At 46.6% G+C, this 23,272-nt stretch overlaps 1 protein-coding gene and 1 long non-coding RNA gene across 3 annotated transcripts in view; one reads left to right on the top strand and one right to left on the bottom strand.

Moving 5' to 3' along the window:
- The window catches only part of UBASH3B (ubiquitin associated and SH3 domain containing B), a 141,581-nt gene that overhangs the window by 5,549 nt on the left and 112,760 nt on the right, over positions 1-23,272 (bottom strand). For both annotated transcript variants that reach the window (XM_045483208.1, XM_045483209.1), the window contains exons 6-13: positions 20,601-20,809; positions 15,894-16,026; positions 14,458-14,578; positions 13,710-13,832; positions 12,384-12,476; positions 10,661-10,805; positions 2,712-2,818; positions 866-975 (exon numbers count right to left, since the gene is read on the bottom strand). In XM_045483208.1, the coding sequence (XP_045339164.1) occupies positions 866-975; positions 2,712-2,818; positions 10,661-10,805; positions 12,384-12,476; positions 13,710-13,832; positions 14,458-14,578; positions 15,894-16,026; positions 20,601-20,809 (1,041 nt within the window). The remainder of the gene's footprint in view (positions 1-865; positions 976-2,711; positions 2,819-10,660; positions 10,806-12,383; positions 12,477-13,709; positions 13,833-14,457; positions 14,579-15,893; positions 16,027-20,600; positions 20,810-23,272) is intronic.
- On the top strand, positions 7,726-10,655 carry LOC123600820. The gene is made up of 4 exons (XR_006713838.1): positions 7,726-7,808; positions 7,917-8,057; positions 9,794-9,886; positions 10,572-10,655. It is a non-coding gene; the product is annotated as an uncharacterized LOC123600820 (long non-coding RNA).

Raw genomic sequence — 23,272 nt, 5'->3', positions numbered from 1 at the left:
GGGAGACGTGGACGCATAAATAAGCTTTTAAAAACGGAGAAAAAGAATCGCAATTGAGTTTGGATCAGGTTCTCCAGGGGCAGATACAGGAAGCACGTAAGTCAGCCTGGAGGGAAGCCTGTGGGAGGGCGACTGACAGGAAAGCCTCTTGCACAGGCATGAGAAGGAAGAAGCCAGATGTGTTGGTCAGTCTCATGGGTTTTGTCTTGTGGCCTTGTTCCTGGTTTGCCCAACAGCCCGATCGTTTAAAAAAAAATTTTTTTTTTTTTTTTTTTACATTTATTTATTTTTGAGAGACAGAGCGCAAGTAGGGGACGGGCAGAGAGAGGAGACACAGAATCCGAAGCAGGCTCCAGGCTCCGAGCTGACAGCACAGAGCCCGACGTGGGGCTCGAACTCACACACCGTGAGATCATGACCTGAGCCGAAGTCGGATGCTCAACTGACTGAGCCACCCAGGCGCCCCCAGCCTGATCGTTTTAAATCACTGCTTGCTTTGGCCTACCTGCCAGGCCCTCTCTTCTGGCTGAGGCTTCAGATGCTCCGTGTTGGTCCACTCCCCCCTCTTCATCCAATCCATGGCCCCCCAAGGGAAATCCAGACAGTCTGCTGATAATTCTTAGCTCCTTTCTAAATGTGCACTCTTAGCAACTAAAACCAGCTCAAACACATCTCTCTTCCACAAGGCCTCATAAAGTGCCTTACACAGAGCACCACTCAGGACATCTTGGTCGAGTGAATCAATATGTGCGTATTCCCAGCTCAGGATAAACTCGTGCTGCAAACAACTTAGCTACCGGCCAGTCATCGAACTGCTCTGAAACTACTTGGCACCACAGGCCTCCGAAATGTAAGTGTGAATTACCTTTCGGACCATTTGTACAAAGTCCTTGGAGTTCTGGGGTGACAGACCCTGGAGCTGGCAGGTACATGCTTCAAGGGAAGACGCGTGAGCCACAATCAGGATGTTATTTCCTGGAGAAGAGAAAAAAAAAAAAAAAAAAAAAGGCAAGGGACTGGGAAGACCATTCCTATAAAGACCTATGTTAACTCCATAAATACTGGAAGACGAATGTTCCAGGGAGGGACAACATTCTCAAGAATGAGACAATTTGGCTAAACGATTATTAAGGCAGCCTAACATCATTAAAAAATAAACCAACCCTTTTAATCTTAAAATAATTATAGATGCACAGGAGGTTATAATTATGTATATATGCAATATATAAATATTTACAATATGTTAAGTTATATAATGTATATACATATATGTAATTATATATGTATGACCTCTATATTGTGTAACGTGTATATACACAAACATGTATTGTGTATGTGTATCGTATATATACTATATACCAAACTGTATACTATATACACACATACGCACACCAAGGAGGTCCCATATTCCGGTCATCCAGCCTCCTCCAGTGGTAACATCTTGCCTAGCTATGGTACCCTAGCTCAATCAGGATGTGGATACTGATACAACCTACTTAGTTTATTTCGATTCCACCAGGTTTATCCAACTATCTCCTGTGTAACTCTTCATAACCACCACAATCAAGATACAAATTATTCTGTGTCTGTAGGGCTCTCTGCCATTTCTAATAACAATTCTCAATGTCACCACTATAGAATTGGGTGAGCACTTCATACTTTCTGGCTGATAGAATATGCTGATGAGTATCTTTACAGTGGGTGCATAGGAGTAGTAATGAAGTGAGTGGTTTATTAATGTTTAAAAAATTTTTATTTTTGAGAGAGAGAGGGAGACACACACACAGAACCTGAAGCAGGCTCCAGGCTCTGAGCTGTCAGCACAGAGCCCGACATCGGGCTCGAGCTCATGAACCGTGAAATCATGACCTGAGCCGAAGTCAGACGCTTAACCGACTGAGCCACCCAGGCACCCCGAAGATAAGTAACTTAAAAAGGAATGGTAATGCGCAGACGCTTTTGTAATCCTTTTTTTTTATCTAAAAATTTAGAGTGAATTGTCTTATGTATCACTTAATATTTGAGTTCAGTGTTTATAAGATTCAATAGGGAACATACTGGAATCTTCCAGAACACTACTTTTGGTCAGTGCTAGCAGTGACCGTGTATTGGTGAAGGTGTGTTTGTGTGTGGGTGCCTGTGCCCCTAGATCAAATTATAGGCAAAATAGTGTTATGCAGAATTGTAAACTATTTCATACAGTAACTAAGTCTGGTGTATTCCTATGGAATATCTGCCATTTTAGCTACTCAAGAGAGGATATTACAAATTTAACATGAAAGTATCTACATGAAAGTCTAGAACTACTTTTTTTTTTTTTTTAATTTTTTTTTTCAACGTTTTTATTTATTTTTGGGACAGAGAGATAGAACTACTTTTCTTTCTTATTAAGCAAGTTAGAATATCTTGAATAGCTTATTAACCAGGATGGAGAAATGATCACATATTTAACATTTGTTTATTTATTTTGAGAGAGAGCACAAGTGGGGAAGGGGCAGAGAGAGAGAGAGAGAGAGAGAGAGAGAGAGAGAGAATCTCAAGCAGGCTCTGCACTGTCAGCACAGAGCCCGACGCGCAGGGCCTGAACTCACAAAACCGTGAGATCATGACCTGAGCTGAAATCAAGAGTTGGATGCTTAACCAACTGAGCCACCCAGGCGCCCCTAAATGATCACATTTTTCAATATGGAGTCCAAAATAATACCACCTACCTTTACTTTTACATTCACTTATTATTTCTTTTGTTACTTGGAAACTTCTACTAATATAAGTGTCATAGGATTCTGAAACCACTAATTTGCCGACTGGAATGTGAGGTCTGTAATAGAAAAATGAACAAAGGCAATGAAAACATTTTGATCCCGAGACAAAGCAACTGATATTATTCTAAACTTTTTCTTTCAAGACCTTTCTGGAGTTCCATGTTTGTGTTCACCCATTTCCCTAGAAAGGATGGAGGTATAGGGAAGAGTATTTCCACTACATGGAAGTGGGGTCCAAACGTACACAATGCACAGAAATAAAGGCTGTGCATGTGTGGCGTTAGAGTGACCGGCTGCAAAATGAAACAGTTTTCATTTGCAGAGATCACTTGCAGGATAACTCATAAGCAGTTTGACTAATCTTACCATCAGTGCTAGGTCACATTGCTAACGGGAAGCAGAGGTTAGATTGATTTCTTTCTTTCCTTCCTCCCCTTTCTTTTCTTTCTCTCCTTCCTTCCTTCCCTTCCCTTCCAACATGTTAACTGTTCTTTTCTTTTTCTTTCATATTTTATTTATTTATTTTCTGAGAGGGAAAGAGAATGAGCAGGGGAGGGGCAGAGAGAGGACAGAGACAGAGAATCCCAAGCTGGTTCTTGGCTGTTAGTGCAGAGCCTGAGGCGGGGCTCGAACTCACCAACTGTGAGGTCATTACCTGAGCGGAAACCCAGAGTCGGATGCTTAACCGACTGAGCCACCCAGGCGCCCCCCTCTCTTTCTCTCTTTTTTTTTTTTTTTTTTTTTTTTAATTTTTTTTCAACGTTTATTTATTTTTGGGACAGAGAGAGACAGAGCATGAACGGGGGAGGGGCAGAGAGAGAGGGAGACACAGAATCGGAAACAGGCTCCAGGCTCTGAGCCATCAGCCCAGAGCCCGACGCGGGGCTCGAACTCCCGGACCGCGAGATCGTGACCTGGCTGAAGTCGGACGCTCAACCGACTGCGCCACCCAGGCGCCCCACTCTCTTTCTCTCTTTAGATCACCGGAGATTTCCTAAGCCTCTCTTCTGTAGCCTTACCCATGAGAAGCTGTAAGGATAGGTTTTATTTATTTTTACATTGTTTCCAGCTTTATTGGGATAGAATTGACACTTACCGTCATGAAAGTTTAAGGTGTAAAAGTGTTGATCGTATACCCTTACATACTACAAGACGATTTCCACCATAGTGTTGCCTAGCACTTTCGTCACGTCACATAATCAGTTTCCTTTTTGTGGTGAGAACATTTATGTTCGACCGTCTTGGCAACTTTCAAGTATGTAATACAGTATTATCAACTATAATCCCCACAGTGTGCATTAGATCCCCAGAACTTATCAACTAGGAGTTTGTAGGGGCGCCTGGGTGGTGCAGTCGGTTAAGCGTCTGACTTCAGCCAGGTCACGATCTCGCGGTTCGTGAGTTTGAGCCCCGCGTCAGGCTCTGGGCTGATGGCTCAGAGCCTGGAGCCTGTTTCCGATTCTGTGTCTCCCTCTCTCTCTGCCCCTCCCCCGTTCATGCTCTGTCTCTCTCTGTCCCAAAAATAAATAAACGTTGAAAAAAAAAAATTAAAACAAAAACAAAAACAAAACAAAACTAGAAGTTTGTACACTTTGGCCGACATCTCCCCATCCCTGCCCCCGCTCCCGTTTCTACCACATTCTACTCCTGTTTCTTGGAGTTTGGCTTTTTAGATTCCACAAATGAGTGATACCAAGCGCAGATACCTCTTTGAGATCCTGTATTCATTTCCTTTGAATATTTGCCCAGAAGTGGGATTGCAGGATCCTACGGGAGTTCTATCTTTAATTTTTTAAGGAGTCTCCGTATTGTTTCCCATAGTGGCTACGCTGACCTACACGTTCACCAACACTCAACAGCTCTTTTCTTTTTGATGACAGCCATTCTGACAGGTGTGAGGTGGTATCTCACTGTGGTTTTAAATTGCATTTCCCTACTGGAGAGTGTTATGCTAAGTGAAATAAGTCATACAGAGAAGGACAGATTCCATATGTTTTCACTCCTATGTGGATCCTGAGAAACTTAACAGAAGACCATGGGGGGAGGGGAGGAAAAAAAAATGGTTAGAGAGGGAGGGAGCCAAAACATAAGAGACTCCTAAAAACTGAGAACAAACTGAGGGTTTATGGGGGGTGGGAGGGAGGGGTGGGTGGGTGATGGGTATTGAGGGCACCTGTTGGGATGAGCACTGGGTGGGTGTTGTATGGAAACCAATTTGACAATAAGTTTCATGATAAAAATTGCATTTCCCTGACCACATGATATTGAGCATCTTTTCATGTACTTGTTAGCCATGTGTTTGTCATTTTTGGGAAAATATTGGTGAAGTTCTGCCCATTTTTAATCAGATTTTTTTTGGTACCAGTTCTTCTGGTATCATATGTTTTAGATATTAACCCCTTATCAGAGGTAGGATTTGTACATATGCTCTCCTATTGTGTAGGTTGCTTTTTCATTTTTTAAATTCTTTTGCTTTGCAGGAGCTTCTTAGTTTGATGCAGTCTCACTTATAAATTTTGGCGACTGTCACTTGTGCTTTTCGTGTCCCATCCAAAAAATTGTTGCCAAGAGCAATGTCAAGGAGCTTTTCCCCTATGTTTCCTTCTGGAGGTTTTATGGTTTCAGTCATTACGTTTTAAGTCTTTAATCCATCATGAGTTAATTTTTGTGACTGCTGTATCTGCAGGCTGTTATACTATTTTCCCAACACCATTTATTGAAGAGACTATCCTTTCCTCACTGAGTATTCTCGGCTCCTTTATCAAATGTTAGTTGAACGTATTGGAGGGTTTATTTCTAGGCTATCAATTCTGTTCCATTGGTCTATGCCTATTTTCATGCCAGTACCATACTGTTTGGATTACTACAGCTTTGTAGTATAATTTGAAGTCAGGAAGTGTGATGCTTCCAGCTTTGTTGTTTTTTGTTGGGTTTACTTTGGCTATTTACGATCTTTTGTGGTCTCATACAAATTTTAGGATTGTTTTTTCGATTTCTGTGGAAAACACCGTTGGGATTTTGATAGGGATTGCATTTAATCTATAGATGGCTTTGGGTAGAATGGACATTTTAATATTATTAATTCTTCTGATCCATGAATATGGGATATCTTTCTATTTGTGTCCTCAGTTTCTTTCATTAGTCTTGCAGATTTCAGTATACAGATCTTACACCTCTTTCGTTGAATTGATTTCTAAGTTATTTTATTGTGTTTGATGCTATTGTGAATGGGATTGCTTTATTTCTCCTTTAGGTGTGTTGTGGTTAGTGCATAGAAACACAAATGATTTCTGTACGTTGATTTTGTATCCTGCTACTTTACTGAGTTTGTCGACTAGCTCTCACAGCCTTATGGTAGTCTTTAGGATTTTCTATATATAAAATCATATGAGCTGCAAACAAAGACATTTTTACTTCTGTGTTTCCAGTTTGGATGCCTTTTATTTCTTTTTCTTACCTGATTGCTTTGGATAGGCTTTTTCAGTACTTTGTTGAATATGAGTGGTAAGAATTGGCCTTGTTCCTGATGTTAGAGGAAAAGCTTTCAGTCTTTCACCATTGAGTTTGATGTTAGCTGCAGGCTGGTTGTATATGGCCTTTATTATGTGGAGGTGTATTCCTTCTACACCCAATTTGTTGAGCATTTTTATTATGAAGGGATGGTATATTTTGTTAAATGATTTTTCTTCCTGAGGTGAACATACGATTTTACCTTTCATTCTATGTAGTGTATCCTATATTGACTTTTGTATGTTGGACCATCCTAGCATCTGAGGGATAAATCCCACTTGATGACAGTGTATGATCCTTTTAATGTGCTATCGAATTTGGTTTGCTAATATTTTGGTGAGAATTTTTACATCTATCTTTATGAGGAATATTGGTCTGCAGCTCTCTTAGTGTCCTTATTGGACTTTGGTGTCGGGGTAATGCTGGCCTTGTAAAGTGAGCTGGGGAGTTGAAAGGATAGGTTTTGCAAGCAGCTATTAGGTCCATTGGGTCTGTGAGCTTATAAAATCTTCACCAGTCTTTTCTTTCTTATTTTGAACACAGACCGTCCACCTGGAACTGGGAAAAGCTCAGGGAACACAGAGACAAAGAGGAACCGAGTTTCTGTGCTTGAGGAGCCCTCAGCGTGTGGTCGGGGTGAGCCGGCTGTCGATGTAAATGGTAATTATGACGCATTGTACGAAGCCATATAAGGGCATGATCAATGCAGGGCCCTCCCATCTTGGTGACCCTGCATGTCTTCAATCTCGGCCACTTCTGCCGCTCCCCTCTCCGTTTACTACTTGGGGTTGCTAGCCTAGGAGATGTGCATCTTGTTTTCGAGTACAACTGTGTCATATTTTCTGTCTTATTTGGTCTTTCACTGTTGGTGTTTAGTGGAGGGTTGATGGAGGTGGTAGTGAGTTATCAAAGTGAATTTGCGTGGCATCTTGATCAGAATACATTACTGCTACCACTGCAAAGGTTTACTAAAATACTCCCACATGTCAGGCTCTGTACAAAGTGCCTTACTTGCATTCATTGAGTATAGCCCTCCCAGCGACCCTTTGGCAAATCCCGTTCATGGTTGACAAGACAGGCTCAGAAAGCTTAGAGACGAGTTGCCTATACTTAACATCGTTAGCAACTCTTAGGGCCTGGATTTGAACCTGGGTCTGAGATTAATACTGGTAAACTTACCCTCCATTTTGGATGGCTTCTGAAAGTGCCTCCCTTCCCCCACCCCCCGAAGGTTGCCCTTCCGTGCACTTGGGTTTACTGTCCAGAGAGGAAGGATGCTATTCCATTTGAAGGAAACCTGCCCGCATCGAAATCACATTCCCTCAGCAGGCATACTTCTCGTAGGAAACAACCTTCTGTGTCTCACCATACCCTGGGGATAGGGGGAGACGTGAATCACCACTTTTAGGGATGCACCTCATTGTTCTGAGCAAGCTCTGTCTTCCATCATCACCTCTCATCTAGTTCCGTGGTCTCCCGGGAGCCCCAGACAGTGACAAAAGGCCACTTTGTGTGGTCTAGGAAGTCCTTTCCATGGTGAGATCACATTGTAATTTGGGAGATTTGTGTAAGTAAAGAGCAGGCAGATGCTGGGATCGAGTTCCTCCTGGCTAATTTCTGCCTTGGTCTGTTCTTGCCTTGAAGTTGAACCCATGAAAGGCTTACCGCGTTTGAACTAGTTCTGATGGGGGTAGGACAGAGTCCACGCTTCCTCACCCCTGTCTACAAGCACGCGCCATGCCTCCAGCCACAACCGCAGGGCTCATGGACTCCACTCAGAGTCAGGTAGGCCTCCAACCACCAGCTAGACCTGGAACCCAGGGAACCGGGTACTCTGGTAGCCTTCCTGGAATAGTATTCTTCCCAGTATGTACTCTGTTCCACGCTTTGATCTAGGCTATAGGGTGGACTTCTGCCTTGAGCCCCACACCAAAGTATGCTTCGTTGCCCCTCTAACACTCCAGACTCATGCCCCATCCACACCTAGTCAGAGCCCTATTCTGAAGCCCTACCCAACTGGTGTATATTTTATTTTTTCTGCCTTGGTCCTTCTGGCCCAGCTCCCTAAGACTGGGGCTGCTTTTTACACCCAGCCCCCAGGCTCAGTCTTGGTGCCTGTGGATGATGCTTGGGTATTAGTCACCAGGCTGGTTTTCCTTAACCTGTTTCTGTCCCGCCTCCCTCCTGTTCCAGAGTGACGGGGCTCTTTCTCTTTCAGTGGTGCCTTCTTGACTGATAATGCCCTATCCATCCTCACCCCTATGCCCACCACATTTATTCAATCATTTAGGCATCACTGTGTACTTTAAAAGGCCTGCTCACTTGGCATAATTAATTTCAGAGGGAATTTAGAGGCCATGCCTCTCACGTGCTTTATTGTTGACTTTTACAGAGTTAGAGGCTTCATCTCTTTCACTCCCCCTCATATACAAAAATGATCGGATGGAATTCTGATTTTCTGTAGGGGAAAAGAGAACCTGGAATAAGGACCACGCCCTGGCCCCCAAGACGGTGCGGGGGTCTGCGTGTGCATTGCAAGGCTCAGACAGTTTACAGATTCTGGAAACTCTGTAAAATCCGCTTGGGAGGAACAAGGGGAAACCCAAGACATAGACTTGCCCCAGGATGGCCTGGGAGGTGCTGCATGGTGAGTGAGGAAAATCATTTCACCAATGTTGGCAATCACTCACCCTCTTTCCAGCCTGGAGGGAACAACAATTTATTGCATTTCCCCCAAAGGACAGAAAAACAGTTGCCACAGGGTAGACAGGACAAACTGTGAAGTACAGTTCAGCCTTGAGCAATACAGGTTTGAACTGCATGCGTTCACTCGTACGCGTGGAATTTTTTTTTTTTTAAATAAATACAGTACTGTCCCTTTATTTTCTTTGATTTTCTTAACATTGTCTTTTGCCTTCCTTAGAACATACAAAATATGTGTTAATTAACTATTTATGTCACCAGTAAGGCTTCCAGTCAACAGTACGGTGTGAGTAGTTGAGTTTTGGGGAGATCAAAAGCTCTACGTGGCTTTGACTGTGTGGGGGTCAGCTCCCCCACCCCCTGTGTTGTTTAAGGGTCAACTGCCTATTAGTAGGGGATCTGATGGATTTCACTGTATTTTTGAGGAATGCTAATTCCTTTAAGCAAGTAGCACTTATTAATTAATCTAGGGGGTAACCTGAAGTTTCATTTACAGAAGAGGAAAATGAATATGGAAAAAAGGCATTTTCTCCTATCTTGGCCAGAAGCTCACATTGCTTCATTTGTGGTTGGGGTAGGTATTTGAAATGAAATGTCAAGGGACACCACAAGGAGGACATTTCTGCTTCAGTTGGCCACTTGCTTCCAATTCTGCCTTACGAAACATGAACTTAATTCCCCACCACAATGGTCATGAATATCCCTTTCTCAGGGACATTTTACAAAATGCCTGAGTGGCGTTTTGATAGTTAATTGTTTACACGTGGATTATTCATTTGTGATCAGTCTGCAAACACTTCTTTTTACTCCCCGCACAGACTGGTCTAATGGCAAGAAGCAACGAACTAGGAATGGGGAAGACGGTAAAGCAGGTTATACAGTTCCTGACATGCAGAAAATGATCAATAGAGGTTAGTTGTTGTAATCACTGTTAGGTGTGGCCACTTAAACATATGACTTTAGGCAAGCTGCTGGGACTCTCTTATAGATTAGAGTGGCTTGCCTACACTCTGGGGTTCCAGCGATAGTAAATGAAGATAAAGACAATTAGAAAATGCTTTGAAAAATGACAGTCGAAGGCAAGACCTTGTGATTTCCCTTATCACCCAACAAGCTTCTGGAACCACATCATCACTAGCCGGTGCATAATCCTGGAGTGCAAAGTGGTTTTATTATTCCCTGAAAGAGATATAATAAAGTCAGGAAAGTCCAATGTGTGGGGCTTTCCTAAATATAAGGGAACTATATATATATATATTATATTATTATAATATAATATAATACAATATAATATATATTATATAATATATGTAACATATATGTAATATATATGTATATATTATATATCACATATATGTATATATATATGTGTATATGTCCATATATATGATATATATATGGATATATATGATATGTATATATGCACCATATATATGTATATATATGGTGTATATATATAGATACATATATATGATATGAACAACATATATATATGTTATATCTATAACCTTAAATATAAGGGGATGCTGGCTTTCTCCAGTTGTGGTTTTTCAAAATCAGAACTTGACTTCCACCAATATGGACCACTGCCCACAGGCTACATCTAGTCCTTCCTCTTCGTGGTTAGCCTGGCGTAGGAAAGTGCTTCCACATCGCCTCTGGGAAGGAGCAGCGCGGAGGGTTACCTGTAGGTTGTATCAACACTCAGGTTGGCTGCAGCTAACTCTGATGGAGGTATCCACGCAGGTAAGGTGTTCCCAGCAACCCATTTTGTCCACTCAAATAAGCCAGGCTCTACACGGATCTTCAAGTGATTTTCTTGTTGTAAACCTTAGAGGTAAAATAAAATGAAGATGAAGGCAATACCACTGTGTTCTCAGTGGAGAAGTAAATCAGAGGCCAAGTTGTTATAAAACTTCGGGTGAATCTGTTCTCTTTTACCCGTTGCTCTACACGGCTATAAGAAGGTGGAAAGCATGTGGGTTTGGACAAGGGTTTTTAATTTCCATGTGTGACAGACATCCGAGTTTAATACTCTGGCCACACCAACAGGATGTATGCTGGCTTTAAGTGGTCTCTGACTTAAGGAAAAGAACACAAGTCCTTCCCCCATATAATGTATGCACTTCTGTGACTACAATTCCTTTTTCTAAGGTAAGTCCCAAGATTGCCTTACTAAGGAACTTAAGGGGTGCCAGGGTGGCTCATGGCTTGAGCATCCGACTCCTGATTTTGGCTCAGGTCATGACTCCAGGGTTGTGGGATCGAGCCCTGTGACTAGCCTGCTTAAGATTCTCTCCTTCTCTCTCTCTCTCAACAACAAACAAAATTTCAGAAAGTCTCTTAGCATCCACTACTCTACAATAGCTTACACTGTATTTGAATATCATGTAAATTACTCATTTTCTCTACCAGAAAATCCAATGTTGAATATTTGCAAGTGCCAGTGCACAAGTCTTGTGTTTTTTCAAAGGGTAATTACCCACAGAGTAGGACTGGTCCCTTTTTAACATTCTTTGTATTGCCTTTTGCCCAGTTTTTCTGTGCAAATTTAGTACATATGGTATTTTAATACACACGTGCATTCTCGTTTACTTAAGGGAGTCTCAAAGATAGTGTAGATTCTTCATTGGCTTGGCTATTTCTGGCTCCTTTGTTTTTTGGTGTAAGTGAATAGTTCCCCTCTGTTTCTACCTTCCCACGAAATGAGAATGGAGATCCCTGTAACTCAAGCATCCCGAGATTTTCGGGGGAAAGTTGTGTATCTTTATAGCAATGGTACTTTTAAAGTCATCCAATTAACTAAAGAAACAAGGATGATTAAGATTTGTAGACACTTAGGAGCATCGTTGCTACTATAAACGAGAAGCAACCAGAGCAGAGTGGGAGGAAATGATTTCACTGTTTCACTGCAAACAAGGGATCACTCTGTAGGCTCCAAATTATTGCTAGACAACGATATTCTACAAGGCTACCGTTCATCCAAGAGGGCTTTGCATTTTCAAGAGAAAAACTGTTTACCCTTTCATCTTATTTAGGCCACCAGAGTTATGATTTGGGGACTCTTTGCAAAGACCTCTTCCATAGGAATCCTGGCTAAAAATTCCAAAAAATTTTAAGTTTTCTTTTCTTTGAGAGGAAAAGTACAAGTGAGAGAGAGGCAGGGAGCGAGAGGCACCGAATCCGAAGCAGGCTCTGAGCTGTCAGCACAGGGCTCGAACCCACAAACTGGGAGATCACGGCCTGAGCCGAAGTCAGATGCTTAACCGACTGAGCCACCCAGGCACCCCTAAAAATTCCCAATGTGAAGCTCTCAATTGGCTCATGTCCCATGAGTCCAGGGCAATTTGGGTGTAGGGCTGCCTAGAGGCAGAAGGGTGGAGTTAGTCGACCTTTGTCGAGTCTAACCTTTCAAGATGTTGTACGCAGTCTGAACACAACGCAGAGATGGGGAGCAGTAGACGTGGTCGATAATGGTGTTGCTCTCTAATAAGGCTTCACCTGCAAAGGAAGGCAGACCGTTTGCTGGATTCACTCAGCCTCAGCTGGACCTCCGTGTGGGAGGGGGTGGCGGGCAGAGCCTGCGAACCCCTTTTTCAGCGGGGGCTCACACAGAGCCGGCAGTATCGGCCTCGTTTCTGGCCCATCCCCTCATCTGTGTTCCCATGAAAGAGCCCCAGTGGAAGACCCCCCGCCTCGTCTTTTTCTCTGCTTCTCTCTGGTGCTAACGAGCAGCAACTTACCCATCTAGGAGAGACCCCGAAACCTGACAGTGCTCTGATTTGCCACTTGTGATGTGAGCGAGATGGTTTCTATTGTGACCGTTAGGTCTTGTTTCACACTTATCCCGTGCTGAACAAGATCTCAACCTGTCATCGTCTTCTTAGAGAACAGAGGTAGATCCCAGCACCTGCTGCTTCCACACTTCCTCACAGAATGCGCTTCTTTTCTCTACTGGATAGAGTCTAGATGCCTTAATATGGGGGGGCAAGGTCTTCCGTAAACTTGTCTTCATCTGCGTCACCAACCTTCTCTCCTGTGTGGCTCACAAGCCATGTTCTAGAAAACGAGAGCTTTTTCCTAAGTATTTTCGATATTATTTCTCACCTCTCGGGAACACACTTCCCACCTTCCCGCTCTTTCTCTACCCAGCTGACTCCCCTTCTCTTTGTGTGTGTGTGTGTGTGTGTGTGTTTTAATGCTCCCATATTACTCTGTACACAGGTCTATTCCTGACGATACCAGACTGTACAAGTTTGTTTCCCTGAGGGCGGGGACTCTGCTTGCATCCCCGGCACCTAGCAAAGGACCTCGCCCCAAGTGATCAGTGAATATGTTAAATGATTGAACAGGACAAGGCTGCTGTCTCTGCCTGGCAGGTATGGAAAAGACCTGCAAAGAACGGTCGGACCGTCTTCAAAGGATCAGTTGGCCTGTCTACGTCCAGCCCCTCCAGGATTCTCCTCCCCTGCGCAGTAGACGCTGACCTTGCCCCATCACTGGGCCACACAGCCCTCAAGGGGTCACACCTGCTTCACTTTGGTAAACCGGCCTAGCGCCCAGCACAGTGTCCTGAACTTAATGGTTCTGTAATAAATCCCTTCTGAATTGGAGAAATACACTACTTGGAGGAAAGTTGGAGGAAGCCCTGGGAAGTGTCCTGGCCTGCCCACTGGAACCAGTCTTTGGAAGGAGCAGCCAGGAGAGGCTGTGCAATCACCCCAGGACACTCACCCACCAGTCTTGCTTGCATACATCCAAACACGGTGATCGGAGCATCTTTCTCATAGTCCCGGAAACCACCACTCCGCTGAGGTAAGCTATGAGGCATGTTCAGGTTGGTGCGTATGTAGCGGCCTGGAAAGAAAAGAAAGAAATCAGACAAAAAGACGACTTTCTGTTTTCCTCAGGACTTCTGTTGCTGATCCCGAAAGCCCTCCACTTCCATTCCTTGTTTGGCCAAAGACACCGAATTGAACTTTCTAGAAACTATGGAGGCTGACGCTTTTTCTGTGGTAGAGTCTTGGAATCCACCCCTCCGTGCTACTGACAGAAAACTACCTCTTGTAGTTTTCTGCCCTCCTGTAAGGCAGGAGAATTCTGTGCTACGCCAGCCTCTTTCTCTTAGACATGTCACTCAAAGGGAACTGGAACCAAAATGAGCCAGGGTGATTTAATGGAGGGAATTCTGGCCACAGAATCAGGACACATGTCTCTGCCTCCGCCAAATGACCACGGGCGAGACGTTTGTTTCTTTGGTCCCTGGTGTCCCAGTTTATGGAATAGGGGACAAGAACACTTACTTACCTCTTCGCTAACACTCAAGACAATCGGGAAGGACTTAGTTTGTAACACATTCTAGGCATTTCCTATATAGCACGGGAACCAGGAAGGACTCCCGTCTAGACGAATGTAGCTTGACTGTGCCCCCTAGAGGCCATAAAGGGTACGCCGATGCTAAGCAGGCCAACGCGGCACTCACCTTTGGCATCAAAGCACTGGGATAGCCAGTACTTCCCAAACACAACATCCATCCTCTCACCGTGCCGACACACAAAGAGGCATCTCTTCTGAGGGCCAGGCTGGCTATTGACCCTCAGGGGCTGCAGAGCAAGAAAGGCCATTAGTAGGTGGGGGGGGGGGGGGAAGCACAGAAGAAAATGGACACGTCCTGGAGCCAGGTGCCAGATGAGCAGAACTGAGCTCTAGGACAAGGGCCCCGCAACGATCTTGGATTAATGTTGGCAGGTCTGTAACACGGTGGGGGCAGGAAGACGCCTCCTACAGACCTCACAAGTTAGTTTGAGGCTCAGATGAGATGAATGGCGTGTGTTCTGCAAAATCAGAAGGGTTGTGAGAATTGCCTCACCGTTGCAGTTGCCGTGTGGGACTAGCATTTGGCCGGTAGGGGAATGGGCAGACCACTTGGGCTACCGCTCAGAGGTACATCCAGCCAGTACATGCCTCTAGTCATCTAACCCCCCTCTACAGGGATACTTCATCAACTTCAGAGGGCGAGGACTGTTAATCACAACAGTGCCTGCCTCCCCTCTAACACGTGGTGGGTAGACCGAATGGACGGTCTCCTCCAGCAACGATGTTCTTCTCTGGCTATTCTAATCGTACTTTTGGCTCTCTTGTCTGGCTACACGCGCGTTGGTGTTCCCGGAAGAGGTTCAGGGAGGTCAGCGGTGACGAAATAGGCCAGTCTAGTCAAAGGCGTGTCCGAATGACCTTGGGTTCTGGAAGTGCTGGGTGGATCCTTCCACATGTTTCTATATTCCTTCCTTCTCATGGTCAGCTATTCCCCGTTTGCTTCGTGTGGTCACCTTCATGTGGGCTGGTACTTTACACGTGCTGCCCGTTAGTTGCCCTGACAGGGCTAATAGGTGGGATAATGGCATGATCTTCCCTGTTTCTTCTCCTGCTCGTCCCTAAGTCAGGCCCTGGGCTCCAGCCAATGTGATCTAGTCTCTTGATCCTCCACTTGCCTTTGCCTCTCTTGTTCCAAACCATCCCCACCCCCACATTCTCCATTTTGCAACATTTCTGGCATCTGTTGAGTACTCAGACATACATACAGGTGCCAGGCACTGTGCCGAGGGCCTTCTTTTCTTTTTAATCTCACGATGGCCTATGAAGCAGAACTATTACAACTTTACAGGTAACATGTCCTTCCCTCTGCAGAACCTCTTCCTCTGCCAGCCTGGACCCAGATGCCGGGAGGTGCGATCAGTACCACTCACCCGACTCTCCCTGGCCTTAAATTCTGTGTGTCTTTTATAAAATTGTGCGTCGTCGCCCCCAAGAGACCTAGGACCCTTGGGGGCACCAAGGGCAAGCCCTCACACTCAGCAAAGACGTGCTCAGTGAATCCTGAAGTAGAGTCGAGGACGCGGCCCCAATGGTCAGCCTTACCTGCGTGGGCTGGCAGATGATAGTCAGGGGAGCCGTCTCCCCCAGGCCCTGGTCCTCATACTGCCGTCTGTCCACCACACCATCTCCAAATGAGAGGGCGTTAGAAGACGCCGTGTTCAAGATGGAGTGAGAACTGTAGGGGGAGATGAGGACGCCGTTAGCTGTTTGGACCAGGAGTCATTAGCACATCACCCTTGGGCTCAAGGGGAGCGTGGGAATTCGTGGGAAACACGCCCAGGGCGACGGGTGGGAAAGCCGAGGAGGCGACACCCCCTTTCGGGAGGGGAACAGCTTGTTCTCTACTTAGGTCTTGCAGTGGCTAAACTAGGGGAAGATGGATTTCTGTACTTGGAACAGATGTGTTCATCTCTCTGGGTAGGGATGGGCCCCTGATCTCGTGCCAATCAGGATGCCACCGCCGCGGCTGGCGCCGAAGGCATGTTAAAGAATAATGAGTTTTCAATTTTGTGCCATTGTTACCAGCTATTTTTCTGGCTCCAAAGAAGAAAACAATTCCTGTTGCCTTTAATCTTTTCCATGGCGATTTCCATCCGAACTGACAAACGAGAGGGAGGGTTTGTACTGTCTCCACCAGTGTGCCTGTGGGTCTTGACTGATGGAGGAAACCTGATGGCCATTATCCTCTCTTCCACCTTCTTCGGTGGCCCCACCCCTCTCCCCAACTCAGTAACACCTCCAACAAGATGATTAAACACAGAATTCTTTCGGAGGAAGCCGTTCTCGCCAGATGTATGGAGCCGTGGGCCAAGAGCTCTCATTTCTGGGTTTTACACCGTAGCTACAGAAGCCCCAAAGAGGCCTCGCTGACAGCGAGGCAGCAAATTATGCCATGTTTGAGTTACTGTGATTAGTAAGTCCTCCAAAAGGCTTTATCTAATAAACACTGCAATTCAAATACGGTCGCAAGGCGAATCCAGTGAACATCTCTTTCTGCCTCACTGAGCGGTGTTCAAGGGAGAGCATTTGCATTTGAGATTTCTCGCTTCTTTGCAGCTAGGGTAGCCGTTATGTTTCAATCTGCTCAAACCCGGGTCCTGGTCTGTACCTGTTGACCTACTCTGTTCAGGAATATTCCATTTTAACACAGCAGTATTCTTCGAATTTCATTTTGGAAAAGCCCTTTTTATAGTCAGCGATGTAACAAAGCTAACTGGCTGTTAGGAAAACAGTTTTTTTTTTAAGGCTCCGCTCTTAAGAATTTTAGGATCCCCTTCCAGTCTCTTTTTTTTTTTTTGACTGTAAATAGACTCCTCCTACTGACAAAGGCTTCAGAAGCCTCACACCCTGCAAAAGTGGCCTTTCAGCCCTAGTGCATATCAGAATCGCCAGGAGAGCTTTAAAAAAAAATACACGGCTGGGCCCGACTTGTCACAGATTGTGATTCAGCAGATCTGGGCGCGGAGGGGGGTGGGGGTGGGGGATGGGGTGGCGGGAAGCTGTCATCTAACAAAGCTGCATCAGCAAGTGTGATGTGCAGCCTGAGAGACCAACTGGAAAAATTAAGCAACTGTAGACCAAGAAAATCTAGTGCCATTCACAGTCGGAGAGACAGGCTGTTCTCCTTTGCAAACATCACAGTTAAAGAAAATTTGGTTTCGCTGTCTGATTCATCAAAGCTTCGGGGCCTGAAGTGTCTGGATAGACAGAATCGGCTTGACGCCCTGCTTGTACACGTCCCTTAATTTCTTTATTACAGCTGTGAAGACACTGGCAGAGTCCCTCCTCTCTCTCTCTCCTCTTCAGCTCGGTTGGCAAGGAGAATGCCAACCTTCTTCTCAACTGTCACTGTAATCAAAGGACCGGACTCACTTTGAGACAGTCTGGTGCTGTCACTTCCATTAAGACAATAGTCAGATGCTTTGTGCTGAGAGATTTCGTAGGGAGGAAGCTGAGCCTGATACCCAGGACATCTTCTCAAGGACCAGGGCCGGGTGCTGGCACTTTCCCAGACACAGCAGTCCCGTGCGTAAGCCCGGAAGGACCGGCCAGCCCCCACCCATAATTCAAAGGACACAGTGGGGCTTCACCAACTGACAAGTACTGAGAGACACTCAGAACCAGGCGAGATGCCCTAATCAGGGTGGCAGGAAAAGATTTCCTCAGGGGCCACCCGGGTGGCTCAGTCGGTCGAACGGCTGACTTCCGCTCGGGTCATGATCTCGCGGTTTGGGAGTTCGAGCCCCCGCATCGGGCTCTGTGCTGACAGCGCAGAGCCCGCTTCAGAGCCTCTGTCTTCCTCTCTCTATCTCTCTCTGCCCCTCTCCTGCTCACACTTTCTCTCTCAAAAATAAATAAACGTTAAAAAATAGATAAAAAATACTTTCTTATGAGTGACTTAGAACTGAGAAGAACCGGGCAGAAAGGGCGATGAAAGGTCACTCCTTGTGGCCTGAGTCCCCTCTGCGACCTGCCATCGGGTCAGCCAGGTCACTGAAGGAGCATCTCCTGTGGCTGTACCTCCTCAAGGCTAACTTTAGTTGGGGGAGAGAGAAGATCCGTTCTATCAGGAGCCTCCTTACATCATTTCTGCTTCTGGAGTTAAATAGAAAAGTACAGTTCTTCTATAGGATCACCTCGGGAAGAGACATTTGATTGGACAAGCATGTAAGAGAGGACTGGAACACACAAGGTAGAAAAATCAGAAAGCTAACAGCTTTTTAGGTTCAGTGCTATTACGGGTGTGGCACTTACCCGTGTAAAGCTAAGTCAAGTCCTTCACTGTGGTCTTTATAACGCTCCTGTGAGGTAAATGCAATTATCCTCCCCACCTTATAGAGTAACAGACGGGGGCTCAGAGAGGTGATGTAACTTGGCCAAGGTCACACAGCTTTTAAGTGGGAGTGTTAAGATTTGAACCCAAGACTAGCGGCCTAAAAACTCACATTCTTGATTACGGGGTCCTAACACCTAACACTAGCCTTTCCCCACTCTCAGCAGCACGGGCTGCGGAAGCTGACAGTTTCAGATACGGTTCCAGGGCAGTATCCTCGGTAGGGACCTCTCCAGAGAAAAGGAGGTGGCACGCGAACGTCCCTGTGGTCCGTGGACCCATGTTTCCGCCTGAGCTCTAATTTGGACAGCAGTGGGTCTGGAAACAGTACTCTGGAATGGGTCAGCAGGCCTTCTCCCACCTACTCTGCTCCAACTTCTAGCCCGACTTTTTTTTTAAAAAAAAAGGTCTGGGGGCGCCTGGGTGGCGCAGTCGGTTAAGCGTCCGACTTCAGCCAGGTCACGATCTCGCGGTCCGTGAGTTCGAGCCCCACGTCAGGCTCTGGGCTGATGGCTCGGAGCCTGGAGCCTGTTTCCGATTCTGTGTCTCCCTCTCTCTCTGCCCTTCCCCCGTTCATGCTCTGTCTCTCTCTGTCCCAAAAATAAATAAACGTTGAAAAAAAAATTAAAAAAAGGTCTGAGAGCTGTGTATCATATCATCTTAGTGTTCAGTGTATCCACGGATAATATGCTTCACTCGTTTTTCTAAGGGATAAAACGGTGACTTTGGAAACACAACGTAGATGTCCAGAAGCCTTTCTGAGAACGCAAATGTTTGGGGAACACGAGGCAGCTTTGACCTTCCGACTGTGCCCCGAAAAGCTGGATGTTCCCGGGCGGGGGGTGGGGGAGGTGGTGGACCAAAAGGAAGCGGAAGGAATTGCTGGGTAGGGGGTTGTTAAGGAGGAAGGTGTTCTCTCCCATCTTTGGGTTTGTGGTTTGCCTGCTTGCTGCTAACTGGGGGGAGAGAACCTTTTCTTCTCTCCCTCCGGGCAACGCACTCCCTGAAAGTGCCCCTCTCGCCTTCTCTCCATGGCGGTAATAACAATGTTAGACGCACCACGCAGCTGGTGCTCAGAGCTTCCGGCTCTCAGCCACGTTGGCACAGAGCAAGAACAAGAGAGAGGAAAAACAAATCAGCATGCGCACCCTGGCGAGACGCCTGCATGTGCTAGGGAAGGGCTGGCTGGCTTTGAGCGTCTCCGATTAAGAAAGAGAAGGTGCCTCCTGTGCCCGTTCATCTGCCGAGGCAAAGCTGGCCCTACAGCACGGGCCACGCTGACCGTGCGACCAGTTTGGTTTGGGGGCAAACCAGTCGTGAGGGATGGGTGGAAAGTTCCCACTCTAGAGGACACTAGGGGCCCCGCGTGTCTTTTTACGGTTCTGGCAGTTGCCCATTTCTTTAGACGGTCTCTCTCTCTAGGTGCTTATGCGCCACGTCGGAGGACTCGCTCAAGGCCACCTAGCAAGTGAGGGGCAGTTAGGTCTCCTGACCCTTGCAAAGCCTTCCACTGCCGGTCTGGCTGGCTTATTGGGAACCTGCCCAGCGGTTCTGGGGAGTCAGACCACTCTTGAGCAACGGCCCAGGACAGAGCGGACAGGAGCCCCAAAAGCACTGGGATGACCCATGCTTCACAGCCAGGGAGATGGACCCCCGCGCGTGCCCCTCCCCCCCCCCCCCCCCCCCCAAGCTGCCTCAGTTGAGTCTCTGATCAGGAACTCCGTTCCATCAAACGGGGCAGGCAGCGAGAAGCGGAGCGGACCCATCCCTCATTTTCCCATGCCCCAGGTCGGCCCTTCCCTGAGCATCCTGAACCAACAACTTTCCTCCCGTCTCCTGAGCCCGTTTCCCCACCACCTGCCCACAGCCCGTGGTGGTCTCCCGAAGCAGCAGGTGAAGAACGTGAGTCTCCCTACCCGTGAAATGCCCAGGTGCTGCATTCGTCGGCCTTGGTGATGTAATTCTCCGGCAACAGTCCGGAGCAGCCCGTGGTTAAGGACGTGCCGTAGATCCAGCCCTCGCTGGTGCTGGTCTGCTCCATCGGAGACATGAAGACGAAATCCCCAGGGACCAGCTCTAGCTCGTCGTCATTCTGCGGGGTGTACGGGTAGATCACCTGGAGCGTCTGCGAGAGGAAGAGAGGGAGGAGTGAGGCCCAGTCTGAGCGCCTCGGGGGCACGTCTGCGTGTCCCGCTTCCAGATGCGGACGTTGCAGGCGCCCCTGGGCTCTGCAGGCTCTGAGTAGATTTGCACTCCGATCCGAAAGCATGTCACCCCCCCCCCCCCCCCCCCCCGCCCCAGGGTATTGTAGATGTGTGCCTGGTCCTGCTGGATGGTTCCAGACTTCCCTTCAGGCAGGCCTTTCTTCCTGTCAGGATTCAAGATAGTTTTCTGAAATTTATCTGAAAGCCCGTAGGCGCTCTATTAAGCTGCTATACAAACGGGGTTGGACCTATCTCCCCTTCTCCATCTGCGGTAGGCACCCTAACAGACACCTGAAACCCCACTCATGGGAAGCCAGTCTTCCGTATGGGGGTTACAGACAGTCTGGGTGCAGACACTCTCCTGTAGGAAGGCTTTGGGACTGACGCATTTCCCCTTATAAGTCACTCTGGGGCTTAAACAAGGCAGTTCAAGGAGGTTTCTTTAAACCTACATTAAAAAAAAAAATTTTTTTTAATGTCTATTTTTGAGGGGGAGGGGAAGGGGCAGAGAGGCAGAGGGAGACACAGACTCCTAAAGCAGGCTCCAGGCTCCCAGCAGTCGGCACAGAGCCCGACGCGGGGCTCGAACTCCCAAACCATGAGATCATGACCTGAGCCGAAGTCCGATGCTTAACCAACTGAGCCACCCAGGCACCCCTAAACCTACATTTTCGACAAAGACCTTGAAAGAAAAATATCTTTCACAGCCATCAGCGTATACAGTACGTCTGTGTAACCAGCTTTCACCGGCAACCAGATGGAAACCACGTGTTTCTTCTCTGGGCTCATAAAGAGCCTTCAGAGCCAACCAGAGGCCATACCGCTTGGCTGACGTACTTGATGTTTTGCGTCCTTTCCCGGTATACACAAACAGCATGGGCACGAAGATATTTTGGAAAAACATCTTCCTGATTTCTCATTAACAGCAAGGGTCCTCAATTGTAAGGAAGACATTTCTATCCTATTTATCTCACATGGGACACTGAGATGGAGATACTTTAACAGACTTTCCTGAAGTTCCAAAGTCATTACTGGCAGGCTAACCATTCTGCTTCCACCTTCAGGCTGTTAACCTGGGCCTCTGTTTTCTCATCGGTAACCTAATGCCTGGATTATAACAGTTAATGAGACAATCTAAGGAAACTCTTTAGGAAGGAGCCTGTATCCAGAAGGCGCATCATTATGTCTATTGAACCAGGACACCTGATCTCCCTTCTCGCCTGACCACCCCCCCCCCCCCCGGACTGTGTGCTCGTGAGCTAATCAGCTCTCTGTGTGTCTGTCAAGGTGACACATCGGAACATGTTTCATGGAACTTCCTTCTGGAAGTCTCTAAAGAAAGGCACTGGCAAAAAGGTGATTTTTTTTTTTTTTCCTCAGAGAATGCAAGTAAAAATGCACAGGACTCCGTGATACCGCTGGATTCTGATTTTCCTTTCGCTTGGGGCCCCCGTTTCTTTCCCTATTTCTTTTCCAGTATCTTTCAGCTCCAGATCGTTGCCCCTGGTGGCCTCCTGCTCCTTCCCCTGTCCTCTGCCACGTTCGTGCTCAAACCACCATTTCCAAACTAGCCAGGGAGGTAGTTTCTGCTTCGTTGTGAAAACAGCTTGCTGAAAGAACAGAAAAACTCTCTAAGCTAGGTATGCGATGATCCACCAAAAGGAACACTCCTTTTCCCGGAACAGGGTGGAGAGAGGCACCGAGTCATGGGGGAACAAGTCGAAACTTCTGTCTCTTAGATCCTCAAGCATAGCACAGTTTTGACTAATTAATTATGCCTTTGGCCCAGAAGTGTCTTTCCTTCGACAAACTCAAAGTGACTTCAGAACACTCGTTCCCCCTATCACTTGGCGGGGGCAGGGTGAGTATTCTGTCTCCAGGTTACCTCCAGGGAAATCGAGGCACAGCAAAGGAGCATAGGAGACCTTGTGTCCTAGGACCTTGTGTCCTAGACCTTGTGTGCTAGGGTAGTTAGGCGACAAGGAGCTTCGATTTATTGAATAAGCAATACGATAATTAAGATATTGCAGCAAATCTAAAATTATAACTGTTGCCCATGTCCCCACAGCCCATTCAAAAGCTCGTGCAAAAAGCCTACGTTTGAGAGATACCAGGAGACACGCCTAGTTTGGCACTACATTATACTTACTCTTTTTCAAGTTTTTTTTTAAGTTTCTTTGTTTTGAGAGAGACACAGCACGAGCGGGGGAGGAGCAGAGAGAGAGAATCCCAGGCAGGCTGTGTGCCATCAGCGCAGAGCCCGACGCAGGGCTTGAACCCATGAACCACAAGATCAAGACCTGAGCCGAAGCCAAGAGTTGGACGCTTAACCAAACAAGCCACCCAGGCGCCCCTATACTCTTTTTATGTTTACCACTGACCTG

This window comes from Leopardus geoffroyi, chromosome D1 (assembly GCF_018350155.1).
Source record: "Leopardus geoffroyi isolate Oge1 chromosome D1, O.geoffroyi_Oge1_pat1.0, whole genome shotgun sequence".
NCBI classification, from domain to species: Eukaryota; Metazoa; Chordata; class Mammalia; order Carnivora; family Felidae; genus Leopardus; species Leopardus geoffroyi.
Note: the sequence above shows the minus strand (reverse complement) of the source record. Positions and strands in the feature narration are given on the sequence as shown.